Source organism: Stenella coeruleoalba, assembly GCF_951394435.1.
Source record: "Stenella coeruleoalba genome assembly, chromosome: 10".
NCBI classification, from domain to species: domain Eukaryota; kingdom Metazoa; phylum Chordata; class Mammalia; order Artiodactyla; family Delphinidae; genus Stenella; species Stenella coeruleoalba.
The window spans coordinates 59,293,805-59,313,575 of record NC_137156.1 but is presented as its reverse complement, the minus strand read 5'-3'; the positions used below and the strand labels follow the sequence as shown (position 1 = coordinate 59,313,575).

At 41.0% G+C, this 19,771-nt stretch overlaps 2 protein-coding genes and 1 long non-coding RNA gene across 5 annotated transcripts in view; 2 read left to right on the top strand and 1 right to left on the bottom strand.

Moving 5' to 3' along the window:
- Positions 1–12,007, top strand: part of LOC307192687 — a 35,928-nt gene extending 23,921 nt beyond the window's left edge. Inside the window, exon 4 of the long non-coding RNA XR_013830157.1 lies at positions 11,128–12,007. This is a non-coding gene — a long non-coding RNA (uncharacterized lncRNA). The remainder of the gene's footprint in view (positions 1–11,127) is intronic.
- On the bottom strand, positions 5,200–12,546 carry HIGD1A (HIG1 hypoxia inducible domain family member 1A). Of its 2 annotated transcripts, XM_079933934.1 has the most exons (4): positions 12,380–12,546; positions 8,029–8,143; positions 7,254–7,388; positions 5,202–6,569 (listed from the first exon to the last, which is right to left on the bottom strand). In XM_079933934.1, the coding sequence occupies exons 2-4, from the start codon at positions 8,123–8,125 to the stop codon at positions 6,520–6,522; spliced, it is 282 nt and encodes a 93-aa protein (XP_079790060.1). In that variant the 5' UTR covers positions 8,126–8,143; positions 12,380–12,546; the 3' UTR covers positions 5,202–6,519. The 2 variants fall into 2 exon arrangements, with proteins under 2 accessions (XP_079790059.1, XP_079790060.1); XM_079933933.1 differs by lacking the exon at positions 12,380–12,546 and having other exon boundaries at positions 5,200–6,569; positions 8,029–9,671.
- ACKR2 (atypical chemokine receptor 2) overlaps positions 12,431–19,771 on the top strand; it is a 51,688-nt gene continuing 44,347 nt past the window's right edge. The window contains exons 1-2 of one of the 2 annotated variants that reach the window (XM_079933924.1): positions 12,431–12,531; positions 16,649–16,938. In XM_079933924.1, the coding sequence (XP_079790050.1) occupies positions 16,884–16,938 (55 nt within the window). In that variant the 5' untranslated portion in view covers positions 12,431–12,531; positions 16,649–16,883. Of the gene's footprint in view, positions 12,532–16,648; positions 16,939–19,771 lie in introns of those variants that run through there. The other variant, XR_013830155.1, reaches the window with a different exon arrangement.

Below are 19,771 nucleotides of genomic sequence, written 5' to 3'. Positions count from 1 at the left end.
TGGCTGAGATCTACCGTGGCTCTCCTCCAAGCATAATGGATTTGTAATATATTTTCTATTTCCCCCCCCAGATTTCTCAGTTTCACTCTTGGTTCACATCATCGTCTTTCAAAACACTTGGATGAAAGTCATCTTGTCTCAGTGATACCTGGTTTCTCCCCTGGTGATTAGGTCTCCAATGCCTTGTGTACTTACTAGTTTTTAATTTACTGCCTCCACAGTAAGTGGAATCTTATCTTATTCCACAGTAAGTGGAATCTTATGTGGGAATCTCCGCAGCTTCCTTTTTTTTTTTTTAGTTGAAGTATAGTTGATTTACAATGTTCTGTTAATTACTGCTGTACAGAAAAGTGATTCATTTATATATACATTTCTTTAAATATTCTTTTCCATTATGGTTTATCGTAGGATATTGCATATAGTTCTCTGTGCTATACAATATGACCTTGTTTATCCATTCTATATACAAAGGTTTACATCTGCTGACCCCAACCTCCCACTCTATCCCTCCCTCAAACCCCTTCTCCTTGGCAACCACCAGTCTGTTCTCTCTGTGAGTCTGTCTCTGTTTCATAGGTTCATTTGTGTCATATCTTAGATTCCACATATAAGTGATATCATATGGTATTTGTCTTTCTCTTTCTGACTTTACTTAGTATGATAATCTCTAGTTGCTTCCACTCAGCTTCCTTCTTATATAAAGACCAAAACAAATACTGACTGAGGATTTTTATATATGAAAACACCTGAGGATAAAGCAGCTACGGTATATTGGAAAAAAGTATTGGGTTTGGGACCTCAGTGGGGAGTAAGTGTGCATGTGTGTGCAGTGGAAGGTGGAAATGAAGGGAAGGGAAGAACAAGTATTTCTTGGACAGGCATTATTTTATGTACCTGCCTTCTGTTCCATCATGGAGTCTTCCCATGAGACCAGGGGTCTCAAGTTCTGGATTTGGGTCCCAGCTCTCTCACTTTTCAGTTGTGTGGACTTGAGTAAATTACAGCTTTCCATATGGAAAAAGTCAGGATAATACATACTTCATTTTTTGTGAGGGACTTTAAAGAGTAGTAAAGCACTTTATGTACAGCAAAGCACTATACAAAGTGTTACCATAGTGGAACACGCATTGTGTTTTAAACTCAAATATAGCAAGATTTGTAAAAAGGTAAAGTTCACCATGGCCTGGGAGGGTTCAGAGTTTACCAAAAGTAGAATTGGGTTGGGTCTTTAAGGAGTGCACTGAATTGTCAGGAAGGGGGAGCATTCAGGAAAGGACTAGAGTCCAAGCAGAGGTGTCAGGGGCAGTGGTGAGCACAGGGCTTTTGCATCAGTGGCTCTGCTGGAGCTAGGTGGCAGGACAGGAGATGAAGCGCCTAGGCAACAAGGAAAAGAAAAGAACAAATCCGAGTGATGAAGGACTCTGCTTATGAAAAATGGCAGAACTTGGTGACTGGCTTTATAGTGATAAATGAACAGGAGGAAGGAAAGACACTTCTGAGTTTGAGCCCAGGGTGTGACAGTGTGAGATGGAGGTCCCTGACAGGAACGGGTGATCTCAGGAGCACCAGTAGGGAAGGCAGTAAGTATAGCTGCAGATAAGCTGAGTTTAGGTCATAGGGCTCTAGCTGAAAGGTACGATGATGGCATTTCTACCTCACGTTGTAAACTTTTAGTTACTCTGTGTGACACTTCAGAGTTACACTGGGGACAGGAAAAAGACCTAACACCAATGTTATAAGCAGCTCAGGATACTACAGAGGGGACCTGTTCCTGGGTTCCTGTGCGGGGACCAACTGGATGCTGGCCTCCACTCTGGAACTATTTATCACTGCTGAATTTAGGAGAAAATTTCCTAACTTTTGTCTTGCTAAAAACAAATTATTTTGCCCCATTTCAGTGACTAAGGGGAAAGTAAGCTCTCTTTATCTAAGAATAAAGCCAGGACACATGAGTAGTAGTGGCTCTTACATGAACTTACAGCAGGTAAGTCACTCACTAAGAAAGTGGCAATCAAGTCATGGTTGGTGCATGTTTGGTTTCCTTTCTCCAACTTCCCGTTCAATTTGAAGAGCTTTCAAACAGGATTAGGTATATAAATAATTGGCAGTTCCACTATTTGACACATGAGAACTTTAAAATACTTTGTTCATTCAGCTTTGTTCTGGCCTTTGTTTTGATGGGCTGTAAATTTAATGGGGGTAGAGCCTAAATTTCAAGTTCCTGAAACTCTGAGCAGTGTTTCCTCATCGGTGAGGCAAGAGGCGTGGTCTGCATGACCAGTCCTCTACTCCAAAGTTCTGACTCCGTGGTACAGAAGCAGAGGCTACTTTGGGGATTTCTGTGTGGAGTCAAATTCCAGCTGTCACCACCAGATGTCACTATTGCTCGTTAACTAGAAATAGGCTGATAACTTTTTGCCCGGAATAGCAGGATCCTGAATATAAAAATACAAAAACCTACTTACTTTTTTTATTTTGAAGTTTTGAATTTTATTTATTTTTTATACATCAGGTTCTTATTAGTTATCCATTTTATACATGTTAGTGTATACATGTCAATCCCAATCTCCCAATTCATCCCATCACCCCCAGCCGCTTTCCCCCCTTGGTGTCCATACGTTTGTTCTCTACATCTGTGTCTTGGTTTCTGCTCTGCAAACCGGTTCATCTGTACCATTTTTCTAGGTTCCACATATATGCCTTAATATACGATATTTGTTTTTCTCTTTCTGACTTAATTCACTCTGTATGACAGCCTCTAGATCCATCCATGTCTCTACAAATGACCTAATTTCGTTCCTTTTTATGGCTAATATTCCATTGTGTATATGTACCACATCTTCTTTATCCATTCGTCTGTCGATGGGCATTTAGGTTGCTTCCATGTCCTGGCTATTGTAAATAGTGCTGCAATGAACATTGGGATGCATGTGTTTTTTTGAATTATAGTTTTCTCTGGGTATATGCCCAGTAGTGGGACTGCTGGATCATATGGTAATTCTTAGTTTTTTAAGGAACCTCCATACTGTTCTCCATAGTGGCTGTATCAATTTACATTCCCACCAACAGTGCAAGAGGGTTCCCTTTTCTCCACACCCTCTCCAGCATTTGTTGTTTGTAGATTTTCTGATGCCCATTCTAACTGGTGTGAGGTGATACCTCATTGTAGTTTTGATTTGCATTTCTCTAATAATTAGTGATGTTGAGCAGCTTTTCATGTGCTTCTTCACCATCTGTTTGTCTTCTTTGGAGAAATGTCTATTTAGGTCTTCTGCCCAGTTTTAGATTGGGTTGTTTCTTTTTTTAATATTGAGCTGCATGAGCTGTTTATATATTTTGGAGATTAATCCTTTGTCCATTGATTCATTTGCAAACATTTTCTCCCATTCTGAGGGTTCTCTTTTCGTTTTGGTTGTAGTTTCCTTTGCTGTGCAAAAGCTTTGAAGTTTCATTAGGTCCCATTTGTTTATTTTTGTTATTTCCATTACTCTAGGAGGTGGATCATAAAAGATCTTGCTGTGATTTATGGCAAAGAGTGTTCTTCCTATGTTTTCCTCTAACAGTTTTATAGTGTCCGGTCTTACATTTAGGTTTCTAATCCATTTTGAGTTTATTTTTGTGTATGGTGTTAGGGAGTGTTCTAATTTCATTCTTTTACATGTAGCTGTCCAGCCTTCCCAGCACCACTTATTAAAGAGACTGTCTTCTCCATTGTATATCCTTGCCTCCTTTTTCATAGATTAGTTGACCATAGGTGCCTGGGTTTGTCTCTGGGCTTTCTATCCTGTTCCACTGATCTGTATTTCTGTTTTTGTGCCAGTACCATATTGTCTTGATTACTGTAGCTTTGTAGTATAGTCTGAAGTCAGGGAGTCTGATTCTTCCAGCTCCATTTTTTTCCCTCGAGACTGCTTTGGCTATTCGGGGTCTTTTGTGTCTCCATACAAATTTTAAGATTTTTTGTTCTAGTTCTGTAAAAACTGCCATTGGTAATTCGATAGGGATTGCATTGAATCTGTAGATTGCTTTGGGTGGTATAGTCATTTTCACAATGTTGATTATTCCAATCCAAGAACATGGTATATCTCTCCATGTTTGTATCATCTTTAATTTCTTTCATCAGTGTCTTAAGGTGATGTTCTAACTTAAGACGAAAAATCATCTTAAGTTAGAACACCACTTCCTTGGGGATACCTTCTCTGACTCCAGCCCTGGGTTAGGTCCCCCAGTCTGCTGCATCCTGTACCTAGTATTTATCATGGTTTTTGAAATCACTGATCTAATGCCAGCCTTCTGCGCTAGACTGTAAGTTGTGAGTGGAGGGCCCACACACCTTCTGTGCTGCCACATTCCCAAGCCTAACAGTAACAATGGTAACAGCAGCCATTCAGAGATTACTAATGCATCAGGTGCTGTGCTAAGCCCTGTTATGTTCACCATTGCATTTTATCTTCCCAGCAACCCTAGGCCACTGACATTGTCCCCACTTTACAGATGAGGAAACCATGGCTGCTCGGCTCCTAAGTGGCAAAACCATGAACCCAGGTCTGACTCAGTAAAAAGTAGTGTTACATCCACTTGAGCCACTTTTAAGAACTTCCATAATCTGATGCCAGCCTATTCATCCACCCTAATTTACCACTGTCTTCTTCAGGCAAGCACCCTTACTTATTGTCTCCTGATCACTTAATATGCTCACTACAGTCTCAACATTTTGCTCCTGTTCTTCTATCCTCTGGCATTTGTCTAGATCAGCTTCTCTCAATTAGTATTTATTTAACAAAATCAATAATGTACTCATCCATTAGAAAGTTTCTGAAACTTGTTCACAAATTTGTTCTTCTATAGGCTTATCCTTCATGAAATAATTGTTAGGACTGGCTACAAGCAACTCCTATAATGTCTACTGGAGGCTGAGAAGAGTTCCTTGTAATAGCTTATATTTTTAAAGCACATTTCCCATAGACCCATGTAATGATCTATAAACTAGATAGGACTATAGAAATTACATAGTCCAGTCTCTCATTTCTAACTAGCAGAAAACTGAGAAAACCTTGGTTGGTCCAGGTTATATAGTCAGTGGAGCAGTGAGCCAAGACCATGCCGTACCCTCTTGTCTAACAGTACTAATTTATGGTAACCACTGCCACGCAGCATTAACTTCACAAAGGCCAACATTTCAAGTCTCTGTTGGCATCTACTGCTTGACTGCCCAGGTTCCAGTCCCAAACCTACAACCTTCTCTAGCTTATGTGACCTTGGGTTAATTACTTAAAACTATTCATACCTCAGTCTCCTCCTCCATGAAATGAGGATTATAGCTCCTACTTCTTAGGGTTGTTAGGAAACTTAAATGACATTTTACATGAAAAGTGCTTAGAGCAGTGTGTGGCACGCAGTAAATGCTCAATAAACGTTAGCTATTATTCCTGTTCGTTAAATAGTCTTTAACTATGGCTCCTACAAAAGGCATAAAATGTTCTCCCTCTTTTCTTGGAACTACTTGTGCTACTTTGAAGAATGATAGTTTTTTCCAAATTGAAATAAATACAAGACATTTGATGTGTTCACTTACTTTAATAACATTACATTTACCATGTTATCACCATGGAAGGTAAATTCAGGTTAGACAAGAGAATTTCACAAGTACAACAAAGCATTCTGTAGTATACCAAAGTTTGTATAATGTCTGACCAAACCAGCTTGCTCATAAATCTCTTCCATTACAGGCGATTTATTTAGTTTAACATTTATGATTCTTTCAGAGGAAATAAACAGACTGCACACATTTAAAAAGTATTTTTCATTTACCTTTGCATTAGCACTTAAAATACACACTTCTATTTCAAAATGCCATTTAAAAATTATTCTAATATAACAGCAGCAAACTATAGTTCTGCAATTACAAAACAGCTAAACGGGGATCTACAGTTAAGTTATTCTCATGTTTACAACTATGATTCTGAAACAGATACTACTTCAAAGCAGCTGTTACCAGCTCTTTAGGTTTGGTTTAAAAACACACACATAGTTGCTGGGAGGTTTATAATGTTGTATTCCGTGCACTGTTCTGAAAGGGTTCTTCAAGAGCCAGCCAGACCTTAAAAACAGTACTCAGTCCACAAGGCAGTCAGAAAGAGTTAAATTAACTGGGGTAAATAGGATTCCTACATTACATCAAAAGCGTATGATATTCTGCAGCAACTGGGAGCATTTTCAGGTTTGGCATGTTGTCCTCTTTACAACTAATTTTATCAGAAGAGTTTAAGAAGGTGGACACTGTACCAATATCGAGTGCATTTAAAAGTGACATGTTTTTGTGCTCATCTGACTCCCCTGAATGACTTAGCTAGTGAACTAGTCACCAGGCAAATCAAGCCTGCAAGAAAGGAAGCCAATATTCAAATTACAAAGTTATTGTCTGACCCACAGAATTTATTTTCAACATAAACATATAACCTCAATATGAGATGTCTAACTAAAGCAAGCACCACGGAGACCAAGACAGCATCTCCTCTTCTAAGGTTTTGGTTTTGCCCAGAATTCTTGATACATGGAATAGCCCATACCTAAAGAAAAAGAATGCTAGTTAAGCATTTAAATATTTTCTTCAGTGTTAAAAAGTTAAAAACAGTTCATAAAATAGCTAAAAGTAGCACCCTTGCTAGCATACAATATTTACAAGGGGAACCAGGCACCAGGCTGCTTACATTCTTGCTTTCTTAAACAATTCAAATTTCTAAAATTCTTTTTACACAAGTTCCCAAGTATCTCAAGGCCAGTGTGACTAGCTCAGACTGTTAAAATATCAATATTTATCTGGCAACCTTAAAAGGAGTTACTCTTGCTATATAATACCAGATAAAGTCAATTAATTATAAAGCCTATAAAAGCATGTAATATCTTTTCCACCTTCAAAAACTCAATAAAACAGCAATCATGTCTCTCCCAGATGATGGATCTTATTACCAACCCTATTTGCATATCTAGACTCTTCAAAGAAATTATAAACTCAGTGATGGGCAGTACTATCTTTTCTTTCTTTCTTTAAAACCTTAGTAAGATTATATCGTAGACAGTAAAACTATGTCACTACTTGAACTATTTCTATTAATTCAGTTTTTATGTGAAAATGAATGTAAGTGATATTTGCAAACTGCTTCAAAGTCAGCTAAAAGTATCTACCTTGTTTTATTTACAAAGAAATCCATTAATGGGGAGCCACAAATTTGAAATGTCCTGTAGGAACCTACCAAGAGTCATTGCTCCCACAACAAAGCCTTGGGCTGCCACGCGCATGTGGATCAGGTGAACAGACATTTTAGTATTGCCCCTGCTCTTCAGTTTATATAATCCATATGCAACGATTGCTGCAAAACCTGCCATTCCTGTAAAACAGACAGTCACAAGTATGTCAGATGCATGCGGGCAGGGAATCAAGATGATTTTGTCATCAATCAACGTTCTATTTTTTTTTTATAAGGATGGTTTAGGAGACCATTAACCAGCTAACATACAAACTGAATTTTTAATTTTCCCCCCTCAGAACTAAAAATCCACAACTGGAAGCAAACAGTAGCAGATCCAGAAAGTTAAGATCATCTTTAAAATGTGGGCTTGTGAAGCCAGTAAATAAATTCCTTTAAGAGTGCCAGGGGAACTCTTCTCTGTCTTACTTCCATCCCCAAAGGCAATCAGTTAATATAGTAGAGACTGTAATGAACCACAACTGTGAGTATAACAACTCTTAGTCTTGTGAGTCCTTCCAGCAAATCATTGAGACTGATGGTAGTCTTGAGGTCCCAACACATTCACTGAAATAAGTCACTAAAACAAGAAGTCTGACTACACAGAGAAGAATTTTTATAATAAGAGCTACATCATACCAATCTAAGCATATTTCAAGATATGAAAAAATATTCAAAAATAAATGCTTTCAGGAAATTCTTGATGAACCAAACAAGTTTACCACACTTCTACTGTGTTAAAGCTTACAATAGCTTATTAGACCATCAAACTCAAACTTACCAATGGGGACAAATGGTGCCTCTCTAGCTTTTCGGATAAGTTTAGATCCCTGACCTTCATCATATGAAGAAAGAGAAACATCTGTGTCACTTGACATGGTGATTGAAGAATCTTCCTGAAATAGAATTTCCATGAGGTTCTGCAGTTAAAAGCATACTTCTTTTATAAGACTATTCCTTTAAGTGGTACCAAAAAAGGCAAGATACTGGCCTGATTATATGAACTAGAGGGCAGAAAAAAAGATTCATTTCTATCACAAAGGGACCAAGGCTCCATTCTCCTTTTTGGTCAGTTTTTTTACACAGGACGCTAGTAGGCATTTCATCACAATAAAGTAATAACAAATTCAATTTCACCTTAGTCACAGTAACTATGTACATACTTCCTTCTGACTGAGCTGAACAGACTATAAACTTTACCCATAGATAAAAAAGGGAGTCAAACATAGTATATAACTGCACAAGACTCTGATTGACGTCAATTACAATAAACTCAAAAGTGAACTGCCATTACCCATACAGTCTTACCTTAGCTTCTGGGTTTTTCATGTGCATTAACACTCCCTTCAGTAATAACAGCTCTCATTCAACACTCTGCTATTCAAGGGGTTTAGTAGTAGTCAAGGTCCTCAAAGAAAATCCAACTCTAGAGGGGAGGCTTAGTGCTTAGTTTGAAAAGTGAGATTGTCCCTCCAAGCCCCCATCCTCATTGGGAAGAGTCCAATTCTGTCATCTGACAGAGAAGAAAACCTTAATCCCAATGAGTTGTACAGTATCACACAGCTAGATAGAAGAAATTAGGACTAGACTTTCTCTTCTTTTTTGTGCTCCATTACCTGCTAATTGAATAAACCCTTACTTTCTCTGAGCTTTTATTATATACAAGGTTCAACAAGCTCAAGGTTCAGGATGCTCACTATATATTTGAAGAGATAGAATGTAAACACTGAAATAATGTTTCACAAATTAGATTCTTTAAAATAGACATGCCAGAGTGTGATCACTTTGCCAGCAGAGACAATGAGAATTTAGAGTGTGATGTCTTTTGGATAAAAAAGTTTGGGAAGTTTCAGAGAAATATTTGAGATTGGCTTTCAAGATACTACCTAAATGGTGACTTCCCTGGCGGTCCAGTGGTTAAGTCTCTACACTTCCACTGCAGGGGGCATGAGTTCAATCCCCCGCCAGGGAACTAAGATCCTCTACGCTGTGCAGTAAACAAAACAAAACAAAACAAACCATCAACAAGATACTATATAAATGTATTAGATGGTAAGATTAAATACTGTTATTTATTTTAGGCCAGTATGTTTATTAGTTTCCTTCATAACCAATCTAAACTTCCCAAAGGCAATAGTTTCAAAAACTTTTCTGTTTTTATCACAAATCCTCCTTCAACCTCCCTCACCAACCCCACATTCTAATCACATTAAACTTCTTACAGATGCTCTCTAAACCTCCAAGCCTTTGCACAAGCTACTTCCTCTGCCTAAAACGTTTCTTCCCTTTTCATTTCCTTCAGGTACTCTTTCTGGGCTAAGACCTCCCATTTTTCGGTTTCTTGCCTTAACTGACCTGCTCTGGAAAGTCTTCTCTGACTCTCCCAGTTTATGATAAGTGCTTTGGTTACGCAGTCCCATAGGACCCGATGCTTTCTCTATAATAACTCTTTCTTATAAATGCAAGTTTAACTGTTTTTCTCACTAGATTCCTTGAAGTCAGGAGGTTACACCTGTCCTGCTTGTGTCTATACCATAGCCTGGCATGATGCTTATTACATAAAGTAGACCACAAAATGTTTGTTGAATAAATTGTAAAGTAATATTTTCAACAATTAAAATTATTCTCAGGTAATTAGGAAAATTTAGTGAAAACTAACAATTATACACATTTGTAGAGTCAGTAATAAAAATGTCAAGCTGTATGTACATAAGTGCTTATTTTTCTTTTAATTCTTATATTGTATCTATGAAAGAACACATGATAACCTGAGTAGGTCTTGGAGCCTTGCAACCACAAGAGACAAAACCATTATATACCACAATCTACTTTTAAAAACCAACACCTTCTTTTACATATATAAAAGCATGTTTTCTTCCTCTGCCTTAATTATTCCTAAACTAAGAAGTCATTTGGGAATTGTCTTTAAAAGCAAGAAAGTTGGTAGTTTTTCCTTTAATCTCTCACATCTGGATAACTTTAACTGTCCAACAGGTCAATGGTGCAAAAGTTCCCTTCTCTTTCCTTTCAGGAGGGAGGCGGATCACCTTTCAGCAGTTTGTATGAACAGGACATTAGATCTGGCTTTCAGAAAGTAGTCCGTGGGGAAAGAATCAGGGTGTGAGGGAACCATGTGGTCATTATGTCTCAAGTGACTAATGATAATCTGTCTCTGATCCAGAACACCTTGTGTGCACATTTCAGGATAAAATAAAGGGGAATATTAGAAGTCCAGTATATCACAAAGTTATTTGTTACTCTGTGGTTCAAATTATATATCTAGCATAATATATATCTGTAACACTCCCTGAGTAAAAGATTTTGATAATTCTCTTCCTAATGACCACCTAGAAGTTTCCCAAGTATTCATGATTTATAGCCACCTAAATACAAAATGGTTCACTTTTAAAATATCAGGGTAAGTACAGATCATATAATTTGAGAGTAAAAACCCAGATTATTAATCCATGCCAATAGGCTTATTTTACAGAAGTAAAAAAAAAAAAAAAAAAAAAAGGTTATGAGGGGAAAATGAACTGCTCAACAACAGGAATACATCTCTGGCAGGGTAGGATTAGAACCCAGCTCTCCTGATACACAGTTGTGGGTTCTTTTGATTGACAATATATTGCCAAATCATCTGTCTTATAATGCTGGTATGTATTTAATCTGAAAAACATTTAAAATCCACTCCTTAACAGGAGCCCACATCTCTTTCTTTGAATTGTAAAAAATGTCAGTCATGCCTAAAATTAAATGGAACCTTCTTTCCCAGTGACTTAATTCATCTAACGATTTCAAGTGTGATTTGAAGATTTTTCTTTTTCCCTAGCGCCACTTCTGAATTTTCCTTTATTATAATTTTCTCATCCACCTGCAGCAGCTGACCCAGATCTCTGTCGGAAAGTTGAACAGGTACAAAAAGAGGCACCTATAACCAGATACTCAAAGCCAGTTTGGAAAACACGAAGTAGTCTGTAAACTTGGTAAGATACTACTGAAGACCTTTCCAAATGCATGGAAACCTAGAAGAGGCATAAGGGAACTGGAGCTGCCCAGCATCACGTGATGTAAAAGACTTAAGGATCTTCACAGCCCATCATTTTGGTCACTGGAACTACTATCTAACAACCATGGTTTCAAATTTTGATTTTGCATCCGTTACCTGTCAGCCTGTTTAAAATAGCTGCAAGGCGCCACCCCGGAAGATTCTGATTCAGATGGTCTGGGGCAGGGCCCAAGGAATCTGTATCTTAAGAAGACCCCTTCAAGAGATTCTGGTGCACAGGGAAGCAAGAGAACCCCTGGTATACAGAACTCAAATACGATTATCATGCTGGGGCCTGGTACCGCTTCAATCCATCATAACTTTTCATCCAAACCGGTCTGGGTACTTCCGAAAGCAGAGATTCCTTCCATAGGGATTACCCCGAAGAAGGAAATAACTGCTTCCCGCACAGGTAAAACAAAAGAGGCGAATAAACCTGCCGAATCATTTCGGCTGCTCCCAATACTAATCCCCTGCTATGTTTTGTAATTTCTAATCTGGCAGGTTTACTTTTTCGGGAGAAATGTAAATTACGGCAGAGATGCTTGATACATGCCCGGGTCCTTCTTAACCTTCCTAGGGCCGAAGAAGGTCGCCAAACGTGGAACGGAATAGCGGCCCGGGGAGAAGATGAAGCCGATGGCAGGAAGGTCGTTTGGTTTTACGCCCTCCTCTCAACCCTTCAACTTTCCTCCCCTCTCTCTTCTGTGACCTTGTCAGGACTCCATGGCCTGAGCGCCCGCCCTCTCAATCCCTCCTCACCCACCCCGCTCTACGAGTTCCCCGAAGTCGGCCCCAGCCCCGTCCCTCCCCAGCTCCATCCGCGAGGCTTCGCTCCTCAAGCCTTTGCTGCATCCCCTCATAGGCTCCGTACGCCCTCACCAGCCTCCCCTGCACCGCGAGGTGGGGCCTGAGCCCCGCCAACCAGACTTCGCCCCCTTCAGCCCAGGCATCGCCCCCACTCCCAGTCCTGCGATCCCCAACCCTCCCAAGGTGCTCTCAGCCTGGCCCAGCGCGGCCTCACTTCTTCCCATCCCACTGCCCGGCGTCCCCCGCTCCCAAAACCCCGGCATGCATCACTTACAACTGCACGACGTCGCAGGTTCCTACCGGCTCCTACCAGCTGCTGACCCACCTCGCGCACCAGCAGTCTGCCCGGCTTTTCCCGGTTTCGCCCACAGCCGGCCTCAGCCAATCAGAAGCCAGTGGCTGGTACGCCAGTGTCGGTGCCGGCGGGTGAGTGCGGGCCTGTACGCGGTGGGTCGGGCGGCCCGGAGCGAGCTCCGGATTGGCTGGGGCGACGTGCGTGGGCGGTGACTCCGCGTACCCGGCTGTCACGTAGCGATCGCGTCAGAGGTGAGAGGTCGGCGACCGGGGATCCGCTGAGGACGCTGGAGGACCCTTGGCCCTTGGCCCGGCGGTACTTGAGATTACTCTCGCCCTTTTCCTCTTGGGACGCGGCGGCGGCAGCGAGCACCGCGAAGGCGGTGTCCCGAGCGCCGGCCGGGCGGGGCCGCGGATCAGGGGCTTCAACCGCGGCAGGTCCTTGGGGTGCTGCGGTGAGGAGGGAGCATGTTCCTGCCTTCGGGGGCGCCGGCGGCGGTGGGGCGCTGGAGCCGCTCCCAAGCCCTGGCGATAAATTAAAAACCCTTTACTTTGGTCATGTGGAGTACTTTCAGCTGCTTGAGGGCACGTATTTTGTCTGGTTCATGCAGGCATCTCCTTGAACACAGTCTTTGAGCTCAGTAGGGCCTCAATAATGTTAAAAAAAGAAGTGACAGGGGCTTCCCTGGTGGCACAGCGGTTAAGAATCCGCTTGCCAGTGCAGGGGACACGGGTTTGAGCCCTGGTCCGGGAAGATCCCACATGCCTCAGAGCAACTAAGCCCGTGCGCCATAACTGCTGAGCCTGTGCTCTGGAGCCCGCGAGCCACAACTACTGAGCCCGTTCTCCTAGAGTCCGTGCTCCACAAGAGAAGCCACCGCAATGAGAAGCCCGCGCACCGCAACGAAGACCCAACGCAGCCAAAAATAAAATAAATAAACAAAATAAATGAATTTATTAAAAAAAAAAGAAGTGACAACTGTTGCAGTAGCTGGAGGGCTTAAAAGATAAGTAGGGGGCAATTCCTTGGCGGTTCAGTGGTTAGGACTCCACGCTTCCATTTCAGGGGGTACGGGTCGATCCCTGGTCGAGGAGCTAAGATCCTGCATGCCTGCATGCCGGGCAGTGCAACCAAAAAAATTTTTGGAAAAAAAAGGAAGTAGGAAGATCAGGAACTCATTTAGGGTAATTAAAGCGATAAAAGAGCTTGACAGATTTGAATATGAAAGTCATGCATAAGTAAAGCAAGGGCTTCCCTGGTGGCGCAGTGGTTAAGAATCCTCCTGCCAATGCAGGGGATATGGGTTTGAGCCCTGGTCTGGGAAGATCCCACATGCCACAGAGCAACTAAGCCCGTGCGCCACACATACTGAGCCCGCGTGCCACAGCTGTTGAAGCCCACGCGCCTAGAGCCTGTGCTCCAAAACAAAGAAGCCATCTCAATGAGAAGCCGAGGCACCACAAGGAAGAGTAGCCCTCGCTCGCCACAGCTAGAGAAAGCCCGCGCACAGCAACGAAGATCCAACGCAGCCAAAAATTAATTAATTAATTAATTAATTAAATTAAAAAAAAAGTAAAGTAGAAGTCAAGTCCTTTGATTCTGGAAAAACAAAGGCTAACTGCAGCAGTGACCACAGCATGTTCATTCCTGAAGAGGATTTATATGAATCAAAATAATGTTCGCTAATTTGCTAATTTCCAGAGAATGAGATTTGGGGTCAGGCAGACCAGTGCTGGTCCCAACTTAGCCACATACTAGCCATGACCTTGGGCTTCACTTTCTTCCTTTGTAAAGTGGGGAATAAAAGTAGTGGTGGTTAATGGGGAAATAAATGTAGAGTGTTAACTATTAGTTTAAAAATTCTTATGCCATGCATTGTGCAGAAAGATGCAGACCCTGCCGTATTTGTTTAAGAAATGATATATGTAGAAACAAAAATCTTGGTAAATGGTGATGATGCCTATCTGTATCAGATGGTGCAGAAGTTTTTTTTAAAGATTGTTCGCTACTTTATTCAGTATCATGTTAAAAGAAAACAACAGTGACAGCTGATTAAACTATTAAAATTTTCAAAATAATTTTTCATAAGACATTGGTGACAAATGAACAACATATATTATTCCATTCTTCTTACTTTGTGTTATTTCAAAGTATAATATTGATGCAAAAGACTTTAAAAATTATTTGGGTTCTCATGTATTAAATTAATCCACCTGTAATTTATAGGAAGGCAGCACAAAAAGTCTCTGACAGCTTTGCTAATTTCCCCTCTTTAGGGAGCCTCTGTAACTTCTCATGCTCCAGGTAGCTGTCCGCACATGATCATATGCACTATAAGAGAAATGGGCTTCTAAACTCAGATTTGGGCTAAGGCTCAGCTTAAAGCTACACTATCTGTTTTTTGACATCCTTAAAAAAAATACTGTGTGATCTTTGTGGAATTTTGTCTAAAACAAATATTAAAACTTTTGAGAAAATTGGTAATATCTATGACTATTTTCAAACTACAGTTGAGAGTCACAGTCAGCAAATACTGGACATGTATATTGTGCCCTGTACAGGACTCAGAAATTAGACTCAGTTCCTTCCCTGAAATAATTTATCATCTGATTAGGTCAAAGGAACAGGTATAGAAAATTATCAAAAACAGTCTGTGATAAGTGCTTTGAATGGAAATCCAGGCAGATATCATAGTGAGCGAGCAGTTTCAAAGAAGGCTTCTTGGGACAGGGGCTTGAATGAGTGGGCTTTGAAGGATGACTAGCATGTAAATAAGTTGAAAGAATATTCCAGAAAAAGGAAACAGTGGGCAGAGGAATAGAGGTAGACTATGGGATTGTAGCTCTGGCATGGAGGACAGTGAGTGGGGAAAAGGCAAAAATCTGTGACTGAAGCAGAGTCAGAGAATAATGGAAAGTAGGCCTAAGCTTACTGGGGAGGACCTTAAACGCTAATCAAAGAACTTGGACAATATTATATTAGGTGGCCCTTGAAGGTTTTGGAGCAGGATGTTTCAAGAGCTGAGTGAATTTGAGGTACTTGGTAGTGAAGTTGAATGCATTAGAAAAGGACTATTAGCATTTCTCTGCCAGAAAACAAGACTATTCAGTATGTAGCTTATTATATTCTTTATATTGAAGGCATATCCTGGGTCTTAAGGATAGGGAAGGCTGCTACATGCTGTAGTGTCACCCCTCTACCACCTTGACAAGGCCTGCTGCTTTAAAGTAGCAATAGTCCATACAGTCCAGTCTCCAGGGAGAATTGACTAGGGTCAGGGCTATCATAACATTTCAGACTCCATAGCACGTCCGTAACTGAACATAATTATCTCTCTCTTCTCCTTCCCCCTGCTCTGGACACCCCTTCCTCCTAATCCTGTACTTTCTCTTTAAATTCCCTGACTTGGTTGGTAGAACTGCTTTCCATCCCACTAACTGAACATGAAACCTGGGTAAATCCTTGATGCTACTCCTACTTTTGTGCACATGTAGCCAGTGACATGTGGGCAGATAACTGAATGACAAGGGGCAAGCCTTCTGAAGATTGGTGGCAGAGGTGAGACTGTGCCTTCCCTCTCATAGTACTGTGCTCTGACCAAACTGGCCCAGCGATGTTCAGAGGATCATTTATACAGGAAAGCACTTAAACAGATTAAATAAGGAAATACATTTGCATCATTTTACCATTGATGCAAGACTGTTTTCACTGATAATATTTTCCAACAAAAAACTGCGGTTGTCACTAAAAAATGGATCTTGGATTCACTGAAGCTCCTCAGAATTCCTTTTTGTTCTTCCTGTTAGTTATTTGGTTGGGGGGGTGGGCACGGAACTTCTCTAACTGAGCTGAAGCCCTCCTGCCTCATTCCCTTGCTTTGGAGATAATTGGATTTGGAATTAACAACACAACCATCTCGTCTTAAAAATTTATGTAATTTTATGTATACCTGAAACTAACACGACATTGTAAATCAACTATACTCCAATAAAAATTAAAAAAAAAAGAAAAAAGTAATGCAAATCATACAATGACAAAAAAATTTATATAATTTTATATCCTATATAATTTATTAAATGTGCCTTTTAGTAGAGAATGAGTAAGCAGAATTGGGTAAATCCTTGATGGTCTTGGTCTTTTAGTTTTATGTAGTTTATATACTGATTTTAAAAATTAGAAAATTTGTAATCTTATATAAGCTATATAACTGAAAAGATTGACTTATTTTTATAATCTGTATTTGTACAGGTAATTTGACTAGATTGCGCAAAGAAAGAATCGATCACTGGAAGCAAAAGCTTTCTGTTCACCACAGGTGAACGGCCCTTTCCACCAGAAAGGATAAACACGATTTTCCACCTGGGCTCTGCAGCTGGCTCCTGGTACTTGGTATGATGGAGAGTACCGTGGTTATGCATGAACGTTGGGTTACAAGCACCCTGGCATCAGAACCTCTGTTAAACATTTTCGCCCACAGCACCTGATGGTGTGCTGCACATGGAAGATACTTGTTGACTCAAGACTATCTCTCTGCAGAGGTGAGTACCTGAGTTCAGGGACTCTAGCTGCATTTCAGCTACTGGGGCTGCAGTAGCTGGGCAGGGACTGTGGGCTCCTGTGGCTTCTTAATTCTCGTGATCACCCACCATTGACAGTCTCCCTTTCAGAACCCTCCTCTCCTCTCCCCCACTGCCTTGGATACTGATGGCCTCTCTGCTTCCCCCCCACCCTGTCTCTCCCAACAATGATTTAGGGCTATTTTTACAGCCTGCTAATTCTCTGAGAATGAGGTGCCTCTTATGGAAGGCACTGCCATACTCAATGGCACTGCAAATAGGTTTCTGTTGACATCTCCAAGCCCTCCACGTCATTTTGCTGTGACACTGATTGTGAGGCCCCATCTGTTTGTCTTGATGGCTTAATGAATTGAGAGCTCATAAACGTAGCTGACATCTAAATGAGATCCATATCTCAGTAAGGACAGGATAATGGTCTCCTTTGCCAGAGATGGATGGACAATTACTTCTATAACTCTGAGAGAAAAATGGATTATGCAGACAGACACTTCACCCAAATTGGTGGCCCTGAATTACCGTCCCTGTGCTGATGCTTTTGCTCGGGGACAGGAACCCGCCTATCCTGTTTCTGGAAAACCCGGAAAAGGAAGATTATGTGCCTGACCCAAGTTCACTCAGTGAATCAGCAGACAAGTGCTAGCCATCAAAGTCCTTCTGCTACTTTGTTTTATGAGAGTCAGAAGAGTTTCTAGAATGATGAGTATTAAAATAACTGTAGGAAAAGTGACCTCATAACCTTGGCCTGTCGCCTAGTACAGTATGTCTGATTAGAGGGAAATGACAGGCCATGAGATGGCTAAGCATTAAGTGCCCCGCACAGATCATGATTTCTCCTGAAATTGGGAGAGTTGTTGCTTAAGGGCAGTTCGCTCTTTCCTTTAGCTGGGGTCTGGAATCCTTGTGATCCCTGAGCTATAGTGAGAGAGTGTCCCTGGCCTCCCTCTCACCTGCAAGTATCTTACATCAGAAACAAGCAGCACCACATGCAGCTACCCAAACAGCCTTCTGTACAACAGCAGCACACGCTCAGCGCCTCCCATTCTCTGGGCACACTGCTACGTACTTAATGTACTCAAGTGATCGTTAAAACAGCTCCATCGAGTAAATATTATTATCCCCATTTTACACATGAGGAAACTGAGGTTCAGCATGATTAAGTAACTTGCTTATGTTTCCATGGAAGCAGAGGCAGGATTTGAATCCAGTCCTGTTTAGCTCATACTCTTTCTGGAAGGTTCCATTGCCTCTGTGCTTTCTTTTCCTTGCCTGTGCCTGGTCTTTCTCTTACCTTCCATTTCCCCTGTTAGAATCCTTATCAATCACAACTTTTGTTTTGAAATATGCGTGTGTGTGTGTGTGTATGTGTATGTAGGTATATCTATATACCTGTATGTATATATTGTATGTATGTATATCTATATACCTGTATGTATATATATATATGTATGTATATATTCACAAACACATGCACTTTCATATCTGTATATCTATATTTATAGATATTACAGATATTTATAAATAGAGATATAAATAAATAAAATGAGGAAAGGTGTACCCCTCAAATGTGTTTTTTTTAAAGGGGAATGTAATTTATTTATTTTTAAAATTAATTTATTTATTTTATTTATTTAATTTTGGCTGTGTTGGGTCTTCGTTGCTGCGCTCGGGCTTTCTCTAGTTGCGGTGAGCGGGGGCTACTCTTTGTTGCGGTGCGCGGGCTTCTCATTGCAGTGGCTTCTTGTTGCGGAGCACGGGCTCTAGGCGCGCGGGCTTCAGTAGTTGAGGCACATGGGCTCAGTATTTGTGGCTCATGGGCTCTGGAGCGCAGGCTCAGTGGTTGTGGCGCAAGGGCTTAGTTGCTCTGTGGCATGTGGGATTTTCCCAGACCAGGGATCGAACTTGTGTCCCCTGCATTGGCAGGTGGATTCTTAACTACTGCACCACCAGTGAAGTCCCCCCTCAAATGTTAATGCTGGTTTTATCTGAGTATAGAATAATAATTTGTGATTTTCATTTTTTTCTCTGTGTTTTTCTTTTCTGTATTTATCAAACCAAATTTATTGTGATCAGAAAACACTTTTTAAAATCTTTTATATCCTTTCAACTTCATATGCTACTACCTTTGTAAATAAAATCTTTCCTGATCTTCAAGCTGATGCTGCCCCTTTTTCTGTTTCTTTCTTTTTTTTTTTTTGCCCACGCCGTGCGGCTTGCAAGATCTTTGTTCCCCAACCAAGGATTGAGCCTGGGCCACAGCAGTGAAAGTGCCAAGTCCTAATCACTGGACCACCAGGGAATTCCCTGATGCTACCCATTTTTCTTTTGAAACACACTCCCTTTCCCTAGCACTTTATATTTTGTTGAGTCATTTTTAGCATTTTGCTTTGTATTCTGTGTAACCTTAGTTTCTCGGGGCCCCACTCAGATATGAAGAGTCAGGGAAGCACACCTAATAATAGAAATGGTAACAGAAGAGTTATTACTCCAATCTGCTCCCATCAAGAAAGCTAGGATCTTCCTGCTATATCCACTATATGCCAGTCTTACATCTCTTTTCATCCCTGTGATCTTAGCTGTGTCTCCACATTGCTGTTCCCATGACATGAGTGAACTGTCATGCTCACTCTGGTGTTTATGCATGATGCTGTCCCATCTCCTATCACTTGGTGCTAAGCTACGCCCCACTATTCTATCAGGCCCCATACAGTTCAGGCTGTGCCTCTGTTCTTTTTCACTTTGTTGAAGTTGAGGAAGGACATCTCTTCCCACCCAGGTTGTACTTTTTCAAGTACAA